Source organism: Gymnodraco acuticeps, unplaced genomic scaffold, assembly GCF_902827175.1.
Source record: "Gymnodraco acuticeps unplaced genomic scaffold, fGymAcu1.1, whole genome shotgun sequence".
NCBI classification, from domain to species: domain Eukaryota; kingdom Metazoa; phylum Chordata; class Actinopteri; order Perciformes; family Bathydraconidae; genus Gymnodraco; species Gymnodraco acuticeps.
This window is the reverse complement of record NW_022991375.1, coordinates 2,431,950-2,444,729: the sequence shown is the minus strand read 5'-3', so window position 1 is coordinate 2,444,729 and position 12,780 is coordinate 2,431,950. Positions and strand designations below refer to the sequence as shown.

At 42.9% G+C, this 12,780-nt stretch overlaps 1 protein-coding gene across 1 annotated transcript in view; it reads left to right on the top strand.

Moving 5' to 3' along the window:
• vps50 (VPS50 EARP/GARPII complex subunit) overlaps positions 1 to 12,780 on the top strand; it is a 129,510-nt gene that overhangs the window by 64,707 nt on the left and 52,023 nt on the right. The window contains exon 18 of the mRNA XM_034240831.1: positions 1,323 to 1,505. Within this exon, the coding sequence (XP_034096722.1) occupies positions 1,323 to 1,505 (183 nt within the window). The remainder of the gene's footprint in view (positions 1 to 1,322; positions 1,506 to 12,780) is intronic.

The following is a 12,780-nucleotide window of genomic DNA, read 5'->3' as shown; positions in this document are numbered from 1 at the left end:
ATCAGGATATGAAACACAGGGGATCCTGCTCAGTGATTTCTGTGTAGGTGTGGGGGTGTGTGTAGTTTTGTCAGCCTGTGTATGAACATATAGTCTACTGCATGTTATATAACAGAGATGACCAAAATATGGCTGTTGTCACTGATGCCGTGTATGTTAGATATTTTTATTCCCCACAATCTTGAGCATATACATGAAACATTTAATATCAGAGACTAAAGTACATCGCATACAGACACCACCTACATACTGTACATGTATTGTAGTTCCTCATGGATTTAACCAACTCTAAGAAAACTGCAACATGTTCAACTCACTTTACCAAAATACAGAAAAGAGAAATGGAAAGAATTAGATGTCAGAAAGATGAATGGACTTCATTCATATTCTTGTTTTTCTTCATGTCTGTCTTGCTTGGGCACATTTAGCAATAAACACGATTGCTAAATAATTAGCATAATTAACCCACTGCCAGGAGAATATTGTTTGTGTACAGTACTGCATGGTAAACAGATATTATACTTATTAACCCTTTAAAACCTGCTGGGCACTAACACTAACTACGTGTTTTAACAGACTGCAATTACTATTAAAATATATATTTCATTTCATTTAATTTCATTTTTATTTGTCCCGCTCATGGTACGCAAAACCAAATGTACAATAATTTTCACAAAACATGACTACCATTGAGCGAAAAGGAGCAGGGATCATATATACATGATCTCATAAGATATTTAGTAGATATCTGGCCATTTTCAAAAAGAATGGCCTTTTGTAAATATAATTCAGATAAAATGTATATAATATTCCTCATATGTAGTTGATTTTGTTCTGAATTGTTAAACTTGGAGCGTTCCCCAATTAATAAATGAAACAGGAAAGTTTGATAAAGTAAAACCATCTACAGCCTAAGGAGAGCACATTGTTGAAGGTCAATAACTTGAAAGAGAACAAACTGAAAAATCATGCATGAACCAGCACGATTCTTTGCAAGCAGGCAGTTTGTTTATGCCTTTGGGCCAAGATATTTCAATAAGAACATGCACCAGGAAACTGACAGGAAGTGTTGTTCACAGTTCTCCAAAGTGCATTTGCTGCCTAATCACAATTGCTGATTTGCCAATGCAGCCATTAATAATAGGCACAATGTTTCACTGCAGACTATTTGTAATGTAATGATGTTAGATAAAACAGGGCAAGTTCTGAAATGTTAATCTATCTAAGCCTTAGTTTCTCATATGTGCCTCAACAGCTAACTTTACCGAACCTGAACAAACATCTGTCTCTATTCTGTCTCCTTCCGATCTTCTCCAATCCAGGAGTTTAAGTTCATGGGCCAGTGTCGTTCTCCGTCCGTTTCCCCGAGCAGACAGGCCGTTTCCTCCAGCAGCCCGGCTCAGGACGAGCTGTCCTTGTTTCAGCAGTTTCTTCAGGAGGGAAACCCCTTTGAGCTGCCTACTGAAAAAGAGGAGGAGACAGAGGACGTGCTGGCATCCAACGGGGTAAGAGGAGACTTCAAACACTTGCGTCCAATTGGTGCCTGCTTTATTATATGCTTTATTATATAGAATCACTTTTACCAGTGGGAATGATGTGTAGCCCTAGCCCAGTCTCTCTTAAGTATGCAAAAGCATTGTTATACATGGTATACATGGATCACAATGGTAGTTATAGTGGTAGGTAAATCATGCTCTTATTCCTTATGTGAACAAATCGTATCTGAGGATTCAATTAAGTTGTTCATTTCCCCAAGTTGGATACATTATTATGTATAATTAACAAGGCTACCTGTAGGGCTACATAACTAAACAAGTTAATAAAAAGCCGGGTTGATTAATTGGGACATCATCATTGGGGGTCATTAAGTTGTTTACAGACGCTCTCAAGCTGTCATCACCCGGGTCGTAACAAACCTCGATTAACAGTGAGGGGCCAGTAGTGCAGGACATGCCATGTTTAGTATAACACGTTAGCTCAATGTCTGACATGTTAAAACATAAATGAATCTGTGGGTAGTGTCATTGGCAGGGCATATAATAAACCTATGATATAACATACAGCTTCTCATCCTTCAGGATTAAACGTTTTTCCTCAGCAAATTATACCGCTGTTTTAGTGTTGCATTAAGTTTAGTTTAGTTTATTTATAATAATTTAAGCACTCAAATACGCACATCAGAAGTATTCAATAAATGGTAAGTCATTTTTTTGAAAATAATGACAAATCAAAGCAAATGTATAACCAAAAATGTGTGGCTGAACCCTTAGGCTTATTACACCCACCCTTTAAAAATGTATTGTTTTGTATATTTCTCATTCGTTTTGGGCCCTCCAACAGTGGAAACATTGTATTTTCTTAGAAAGACATGTCCACTGTTTTGTGTTATATATATAAAGGCCGCACTTCACCTTGAACCAAAAATATGTTTTCCCGCTAAGTGGCGTCACTCAGTTTAGCTGGGAGTCTATGAGGTCCACTTAAAATGTTTTGGCTCTATGAAACCTGATGTACTTATATGATTCTGTCTTCTTCAAGTTTGTATCTTTTTGGTCGAATGCATTTATTGTAAGTCGCTTTGGATAAAAGCGTCAGCTAAATGAAATGTAATGTAATGTCCAGTAAACTACACTATGCCTGCCACTTGAGTGCCATAAGGCGCATTCACACTGCGGTACTTTTCCCACAAAGGTTCATGTGAACTTAGTTCATGTGAACTCTTTTATCGCGTTCACACCAAAAAGAGACGGTACTAAAATTAGTTGATGTGAACCTTTTTACCCCCACGAAAGTCCCTGCTAGAGAGCAGGGACTTTCGAGCGGCTCTCTTGTGAGAAAAGAGCTATATTTCAGATTGGCTGGGCGGATTGCAAACCACGCCCCGTAAAACTCCCAAAAAGTTTTGTGAAGCCGCCATTTTATTATCCTCGCATTAGCATTATTAGCATTAGCATTAGCCCAGCGCAGAAACGCAGAGAGACTAATTTATGGCAACACAAAATAAAACATGGGAGCGGTGGAGATGAGGAGGTGTCGGCGTTCTGGCGATTTACTCGGAAGGCTTCAGTAGAAGCTGCTGGGAGTCCCAGCAGCTTCTACTGAAGCCAGTCCCCAACTTCCGGCCGGGGACTTTGGGCGGCAGTATACGCCGTGAAGTGGTTTGCGGCCTGCCAGTAAGCCCAAAGCAGAAGAAGAACAAGTGACGTCAGCGGCTTAATTTGCCTAATCCACCCCCAGGGACTTTTTCCAGTGTGAACGCGATCTGTACTTAGTTCATGCGAACTAAAGAGTTCACATGAACTAAGTTCACATGAACCTTTGTGGGAAAAGTACCGCAGTGTGAATGCGCCTATACATGAATACAGGCGGAGAGAGCTCCTTATTATTTTTCTACGAAAGCCTGATTCACGGAACGATTCATCAATGAGCTTTCCTGCAAATGCCTCTTTAAACCCAGAAGTGAAGCCTAGCTTGATCTGGAGGGGGACAACAGGTTTTTGTGATCATAAAAAGGACATTTAGAATCAATAAACATCTTGCAATATGTGCATTAGCAAAGTACTCTTAGCAGCTACGCTTAGTTCAGGGCCCTTTAGTTGTTTTTAAAAGAAAGGTTCGAGGCTTTGTTATCCCACACACCAGCACTTGTGTCTCTATGAAATACCCATTAAAGAGTAGAAAGTCTTGGGTAGCCTTTGGTAAGCAACTGGAGATCATTATGGTAGCTTATTACACCCACCCTTTTACATTTTTATTGTTTTGTATATTTCTCATTCGTTTTGGGCCCTCCAACAGTGGAAACATTGTATTTTCTTAGAAAGACATGTCCACTGTTTTGTGTTATATATATAAAGGCCGCACTTCACCTTGAACCAAAAATATGTTTTCCCGCTAAGTGGCGTCACTCAGTTTAGCTGGGAGTCTATGAGGTCCACTTAAAATGTTTTGGCTCTATGAAACCTGATGTACTTATATGATTCTGTCTTCTTCAAGTTTGTATCTTTTTGGTCGAATGCATTTATTGTAAGTCGCTTTGGATAAAAGCGTCAGCTAAATGAAATGTAATGTAATGTCCAGTAAACTACACTATGCCTGCCACTTGAGTGCCATAAGGCGCATTCACACTGCGGTACTTTTCCCACAAAGGTTCATGTGAACTTAGTTCATGTGAACTCTTTTATCGCGTTCACACCAAAAAGAGACGGTACTAAAATTAGTTGATGTGAACCTTTTTACCCCCCACGAAAGTCCCTGCTAGAGAGCAGGGACTTTCGAGCGGCTCTCTTGTGAGAAAAGAGCTATATTTCAGATTGGCTGGGCGGATTGCAAACCACGCCCCGTAAAACTCCCAAAAAGTTTTGTGAAGCCGCCATTTTATTATCCTCGCATTAGCATTATTAGCATTAGCATTAGCCCAGCGCAGAAACGCAGAGAGACTAATTTATGGCAACACAAAATAAAACATGGGAGCGGTGGAGATGAGGAGGTGTCGGCGTTCTGGCGATTTACTCGGAAGGCTTCAGTAGAAGCTGCTGGGAGTCCCAGCAGCTTCTACTGAAGCCAGTCCCCAACTTTCGGCCGGGGACTTTGGGCGGCAGTATACGCCGTGAAGTGGTTTGCGGCCTGCCAGTAAGCCCAAAGCAGAAGAAGAACAAGTGACGTCAGCGGCTTAATTTGCCTAATCCACCCCCAGGGACTTTTTCCAGTGTGAACGCGATCTGTACTTAGTTCATGCGAACTAAAGAGTTCACATGAACTAAGTTCACATGAACCTTTGTGGGAAAAGTACCGCAGTGTGAATGCGCCTATACATGAATACAGGCGGAGAGAGCTCCTTATTATTTTTCTACGAAAGCCTGATTCACGGAACGATTCATCAATGAGCTTTCCTGCAAATGCCTCTTTAAACCCAGAAGTGAAGCCTAGCTTGATCTGGAGGGGGACAACAGGTTTTTGTGATCATAAAAAGGACATTTAGAATCAATAAACATCTTGCAATATGTGCATTAGCAAAGTACTCTTAGCAGCTACGCTTAGTTCAGGGCCCTTTAGTTGTTTTTAAAAGAAAGGTTCGAGGCTTTGTTATCCCACACACCAGCACTTGTGTCTCTATGAAATACCCATTAAAGAGTAGAAAGTCTTGGGTAGCCTTTGGTAAGCAACTGGAGATCATTATGGTAGCTTATTACACCCACCCTTTTACATTTTTATTGTTTTGTATATTTCTCATTCGTTTTGGGCCCTCCAACAGTGGAAACATTGTATTTTCTTAGAAAGACATGTCCACTGTTTTGTGTTATATATATAAAGGCCGCACTTCACCTTGAACCAAAAATATGTTTTCCCGCTAAGTGGCGTCACTCAGTTTAGCTGGGAGTCTATGAGGTCCACTTAAAATGTTTTGGCTCTATGAAACCTGATGTACTTATATGATTCTGTCTTCTTCAAGTTTGTATCTTTTTGGTCGAATGCATTTATTGTAAGTCGCTTTGGATAAAAGCGTCAGCTAAATGAAATGTAATGTAATGTCCAGTAAACTACACTATGCCTGCCACTTGAGTGCCATAAGGCGCATTCACACTGCGGTACTTTTCCCACAAAGGTTCATGTGAACTTAGTTCATGTGAACTCTTTTATCGCGTTCACACCAAAAAGAGACGGTACTAAAATTAGTTGATGTGAACCTTTTTACCCCCACGAAAGTCCCTGCTAGAGAGCAGGGACTTTCGAGCGGCTCTCTTGTGAGAAAAGAGCTATATTTCAGATTGGCTGGGCGGATTGCAAACCACGCCCCGTAAAACTCCCAAAAAGTTTTGTGAAGCCGCCATTTTATTATCCTCGCATTAGCATTATTAGCATTAGCATTAGCCCAGCGCAGAAACGCAGAGAGACTAATTTATGGCAACACAAAATAAAACATGGGAGCGGTGGAGATGAGGAGGTGTCGGCGTTCTGGCGATTTACTCGGAAGGCTTCAGTAGAAGCTGCTGGGAGTCCCAGCAGCTTCTACTGAAGCCAGTCCCCAACTTCCGGCCGGGGGACTTTGGGCGGCAGTATACGCCGTGAAGTGGTTTGCGGCCTGCCAGTAAGCCCAAAGCAGAAGAAGAACAAGTGACGTCAGCGGCTTAATTTGCCTAATCCACCCCCAGGGACTTTTTCCAGTGTGAACGCGATCTGTACTTAGTTCATGCGAACTAAAGAGTTCACATGAACTAAGTTCACATGAACCTTTGTGGGAAAAGTACCGCAGTGTGAATGCGCCTATACATGAATACAGGCGGAGAGAGCTCCTTATTATTTTTCTACGAAAGCCTGATTCACGGAACGATTCATCAATGAGCTTTCCTGCAAATGCCTCTTTAAACCCAGAAGTGAAGCCTAGCTTGATCTGGAGGGGGACAACAGGTTTTGTGATCATAAAAAGGACATTTAGAATCAATAAACATCTTGCAATATGTGCATTAGCAAAGTACTCTTAGCAGCTACGCTTAGTTCAGGGCCCTTTAGTTGTTTTTAAAAGAAAGGTTCGAGGCTTTGTTATCCCACACACCAGCACTTGTGTCTCTATGAAATACCCATTAAAGAGTAGAAAGTCTTGGGTAGCCTTTGGTAAGCAACTGGAGATCATTATGGTAGCTTATTACACCCACCCTTTTACATTTTTATTGTTTTGTATATTTCTCATTCGTTTTGGGCCCTCCAACAGTGGAAACATTGTAATTTCTTAGAAAGACTTGTCCACTTTGTTTTGTGTTTTATATATAAAGGCCGCACTTAACCTTGAACCAAAAATATGTTTTCCCGCTAAGTGGCGTCACTCAGTTTAGCTGGGAGTCTATTGGCGCATATCCACTACAGCGCGGTTTAAGTTTTTTGGTTGCGTTTCCACTAGGTGTAGTTCCGGCTATCGGGTACTTTTTCACAGTTTTCTGGCTCTCCAAAATCGAGGTTCTTTTCCGGGCCAACAACCGGGCTGAGTATGCTAAACTAGTGAGAGAATCGCTGGCAACTACAACAAAATGAACATATTTTACCGTGATTTAATTGTAATACACGTTTCAAAATAATGCCAAAGTAACAACATACTGATACCGGTTAGTAAAAACCATGAATTAATGCTTTGATAAGTCTGCAGACAAGACGGCAGGCGAACAACCTTTTCAAATGTGTGTTTTCTGAATGGAGATCGGCTAAGCTAGCGTTGTATATGCTCCGACCGTCCACACTCACAACAACGGCCTATACAGACATAAATAAACCAGCGACTGTATTCGCCATGACACAGACAGTCTGTGGTTTGTACTTGTTTAACTTTTGTCTAGTTTCTGCACAGATATGAGGAGCTGTGAGCTCTGAGGGCTAAGAGCTAACGGCTGATGTTGGTTTTGTGTTTCGCATTGAAGATGACGTCACGGCTCTGCCTACACTGCGTTACTATAGTTACTACCCCAGTTCCTAAACTGTAATGGAAACGCAGCATAAAGTGAGCCTGGCCTACTAAGGCCTAACTATACCGTACTAAGCCGTGCAAGGCCCTGCAGTGGAAATGCGCCATAAGAGGTCCACTTGAAATGTTTTGGCTCTATGAAACCTGATGTACTTATATGATTCTGTCTTCTTCAAGTTGGTATCTTCTTCGTCGAATGCATTTATTGTAAGTCGCTTTGGATAAAAGCGTCAGCTAAATGAAATGTAATGTAATGTCCAGTAAACTACTAGTACACTAGGCCTGCCACTTGAGTGCCATACATGAATACAGGCGGAGAGAGCTCCTTATTATTTTTCTACGAAAGCCTGATTCACGGAACGATTCATTACATTACATTACATTGCATTTAGCTGACGCTTTTATCCAAAGCGACTTACAATAAGTACATTCGACCAGGAAGACACAACCTTGAAGAAAACAGAATCATATAAGTACATCAGGTTTCATAGAGCCAAAACATTTTAAGTGCTACTCAACTGGCTTTAGATAAGCCAGTCCTTTATTAGTATATAAGTGCTTTGTTAATAGTTCTATCGCTCGAAGTGGAGTCGAAAGAGATGAGTTTTCAGTCTGCGCCGGAAGATGTGCAAGCTATCTGCTGTCCTGATGTCAATGGGGAGCTCATTCCACCATCTTGGAGCCAGGATAGCAAACCCACGTGTTTTTTCTGATGGGAACTTGGGTCCCCCTCGCAGCGAGTCGTTTGGCTGATGCAGAGCGTAGTGCACGCGCTGGGGTGTACGGTTTAACCATGTCCTGGATGTACGAAGGGCCAGATCCATTCGCAGCATGGTAAGCAAGTACCAGTGTCTTGAAGTGGATTCTAGCAGTTACCGGAAGGGAGCGGAGGAGCGGAGTGGTGTGGGAAAATGTAGGAAGGTTGAAGACCAGACGAGCCGCTGCATTCTGGATGAGCTGCAGAGGTCGGATGGCACATGCAGGTAGACCAGCCAGGAGGGAGTTGCAGTAGTCTAGGCGTGAGATGACGAGAGCCTGGACCAGAACCTGAGTCGCTTTCTGGGTCAGCTGGGGACGTATCTTCCTGATGTTGTAAAGCGTGTATCTGCAGCAGCGGGTTGTAGCAGCTATGTTTGCAGTGAAGGACAGGTTGTTATCTAGGATCACACCCAGATTCCTTGCAGTCTGAGTCGGGGAAACAACTGAGGTGCCGATGTTGATTGTTAGGTCAAGAGTGGGACAATCTTTTCCCGGAAGGAAGAGCAGCTCAGTCTTGTCAAGGTTGAGCTTGAGGTGATGAGCAGACATCCACTGAGAGATGTCAGCTAGACAAGCAGAGATGCGTGCGACGACCTGGGTCTCTGAGCGGGGAAAGGACAGAATTAATTGGGTGTCGTCAGCGTAGCAGTGGTATGAAAAACCATGCGGGCTAATGACTGATCCGAGTGAGTTTGTGTACAGGGAGAAGAGGAGGGGACCAAGAACAGAGCCCTGAGGGACCCCTGTAGTTAATTGACAAGGGTCGGACTCAGACCCTCTCCAAGTCACCCTGTAGGTACGGTCTTTCAGATATGAGGTGAGGAGAGAAAGTGCAGAGCCTGAAACTCCAAGTTTTTGGAGAGTGCGAAGGAGGATCTGATGATTCACCGTGTCGAATGCAGCAGACAGGTCCAACAGGATGATGACAGAGGAGAGGGATGCAGTTTTGGCAGTGTGCATTTCCTCCGTGACAGCAATGAGAGCAGTTTCTGTGGAGTAACCTGCCTTGAAACCAGACTGGTGCGGATCCAGAAGGTTGTTCTGATGGAGATAACAGGAGAATTGTTTAAAGACAGCGCGTTCAAGTGATTTAGACAGGAACGGGAGGAGAGAGACAGGCCTGTAGTTTATAACATCAGACGGGTTGAGAGTGGGTTTCTTTAGGAGAGGGTTTACTCTTGCCTCCTTGAGACTGTTTGGAAAGTGACCAGAAGTTAGAGAAGTGTTGATGAAATGGGTGAGAAACGGTAGAATATCAGGAGCGATAGTCTGAAGGAGGTTTGAAGGGATAGGTCCAGAGGACAGGTGGTAGGGCGGGCAGAGGTAATGAGGGTAAGAACCTCACTTGGAGAGAGAGGGGAAAAGGAGGTTAGTTGTGTTGGTGGAAGGAGGGTCTGGTGACCCAGCGGTGAGTAAAGGTGAGTCAGAAAAAGAAGAGCGAATATCATCAACCTTTTTTCAAAGTGGGTAACAAAGTCGCTTGACAGAAGTGAGGAGGGGGGAGGAGCTTTTGGAGGGTCCAGGAGGGAGGAGAAGATGGAAAATAGTTTTTTAGGATTGGAATAGGAAGATTGGATCTTATCTTGAAAGAAAGTGCTTTTTGCCTGAGAGATCGAAGCAGAGAAAGAGGAGAGGAGAGCCTGATAGGTTAGGAGGTCGTCACGGTGTTTGGATTTCCACCGTTTCCGCTCTGCTGCCCTAAGGACGGTTCTATTAGCACGCAGTCCATCATTTAGCCAGGGAGCAGGAGGGGACTGACGAGCCTGCCGAGATGTGAGAGGACAGAGAGAGTCCAGAGTGGATGAGAGAGTAGAGAGGAGAGTTTCTGCAGCAGAGTTTGAAGGCAGCAGTTGGAACGAGTCAGAGGAAGGGAGGGCTGAGAGCACCGTTGCCAGCTTTATGAGTCGGTGGGGATGGAGACAGTGAGAAAGCAAAGGCGGTTAACAGGGATGTTAGTTCGTCTATCTTCCCTGTCTGGAGGTTGAAGTCTCCGAGAAGTACAGCGGGAGGGCCAGTTTCAGGGATGTGTGAGAGGAGATTATCTAATTCCTCTAAGAAGTCCCCCAAGGCGCCTGGTGGACGGTAGAGAACAACAATGGTTAACTGTATAGGATGGGTTACTGTGACGGCATGGAATTCAAAGGTGGAAGGAGTGAAGTTAGGTAGCTTGAAGAGGGAAAAGCTCCATTTGGGAGAGAGCAGGAGACCAGTGCCACCTCCTCTGCCAGTTGGTCTGGGTGTATGGGAGAAGGAATATGCAGTGGAGAGAGCTGCTGGGGTGGATGTGTTGGATGGAGTTATCCAGGTCTCAGTGAGAGCAAGGAAATCCAGAGACTGCAGGGAGGCGTAGCCAGAGATGAAGTCAGCCTTAGGAACAGCTGACTGGCAATTCCACAGGCCACCTGAAACTAGATGTTGGATCTCAGTGGAGCATGTGGGATAGATGAGAGCAGGCCGGTTATATCGATTAGGAGATACACGGGGCCAGTGATAATTGCGAGAAGACACATGAACAGGAATGGAGAAAATACACATGATTATAGCATGAGGGGCTAGAAAACTAAAGAAAAGAGAAATAAGACACCAGCTCAATCAGAGTAGGATTTGCCTCCTCTTTGACTCCCTCGTGACTCCTGTATAGGACTCTAATGTCTTTGTCAGTCTTACTCCCGTAGGACTCTAATGTCTTTGTCAGTCTTCGGCTGTCTGATGCTTAAGCTGACGCTCCAGGAAAGAGCTACCTAAAATGGACGCCTGATTGCTGAGTTCTCACAGCTGTGGGGCCACGCCCCTCTAATTAGTTAACTATCTACAGCTGATGGGCGACAGTAGACTGGCCCTGCCTATATTGTAATGCAGGCTTGAGTGCTGAGACCTGTGTAGCAGGTTTCGCCTGAGCAGATCTGAGATTTAAAATCTCTCAAAAGCGCCGTTTTAGCTACAATAACTACAGAACAATTATACAGAGTAGAATAAATGAAACAGAGAAGTCTAATTAAACAAGAATATAACTTACAGTGGTTGCTGCGTCAATAGGTAAAATCTTCACCCGGTCCAGATGCACACTGCTCATCAATGAGCTTTTCTGCAAATGCCTCTTTAAACCCAGAAGTGAAGCCTAGCTTGATCTGGAGGGGGACAGCAGGTTTTTGTGATCATAAAAAGGACATTTAGAATCAATAAACATCTTGCAATATGTGCATTAGCAAAGTAGGGAGACCAGGGACAGTTGTAACACTTTTTGGGTTTTTCCCCAATAAGTAAAAAACCATTTACAATAGGATAGCCATTTTGCTATATTATACATTATCAATATGTCAGCTACTGAAACAATGTATTTAAGATGTTTTTATGAAATAAGTACAGGTTGGACATTTTTTATTTTTTTAACTCAACTGTTACAACTGTCCTTGTGTACAGGGACAGTTGTAGCTCATGCCAGGCACGGTTGTGTCCTGATTGATTGATTGATTAACATGTTAATAACGGTTACCTTTTTTCACACTACGTGACAACAAAATAGGGGAAAGCTGTCAAATTAGATAACAAGATTGTAATGGGGTTTCACACATCCTCCATCAAACAATGAACAATGAACAGAACTTAAAACAGAACTTAAAACAGAACACCAGAATTAATCAGATTCACAGTTGTGGCAGCTGTAAAAGGCACTTCAGGGGTAGACATTAAGGGTAAAAAGCCACTGGCCCTCTGGGCCGGTGGAATTGTATTGTCACTGGCCCCACCATTGTAACCACTGGCCCGGAGCATTCGTCCAAAAAAAATCGACTTATAATGAAGAAAATTAACACATTTTTTGCAATAGTAATTTATGCACTAACTACATTACTACTGTGAGGGATTCATTTTGTCTTTACTTAAGATATCTGACCTTTCGGCCTGTTGACGTTTACGAAGAAGCCGATGTCTGTTATATGTCTTAAGGAATGGGAAGTTTCACCTATTACTGACATTATGAGTTTTATGACCGGTCAACTCTCGGTCACAAGAGCCATAAAGTCAAGTAAGTAATTCAGTACCTCCAGGTGGTCACTACACCTTCCCCCAATATGTGAGTTGACTGAGTGAAGCGAATTAAAGGTCTGCCAAGATAAGGGATTCAGAATTGACATGGCAACCCACCGGTGCAGTCAGAACTTTCTGCTGCTGTGATTTGTGATATAAATTCTCCGGCCGACGCTTGCAATAAACTGCCAGTGTTTGACATCAGAACTCCTGCTCGTCCCGTGTCTCTCTGAGTCCTGACTCTCCATTGCTACAGAAGTTTCCCTTACAACTACTTGTACTACAACATTTGAACAATCAGTTCTTCCTCATTTTCCTCAATTGTTCATATTTGGTTTATTAAAATAATGATATTGTGGTCATTGTTAAAAAATGTGTGCTATTATTATGAGTATTATTATTTGTATAATGCACTTTCTGCCTTCCTGTCATTAGGAGTTAGAAAATGTAATGGCTATATTAGATTAGATCCTTCATTATCCTAAACTGCTGGGACATTTCCCTATAGCCAATACCTTTATATTGTCTACTCTTCACTTACTTGTCAG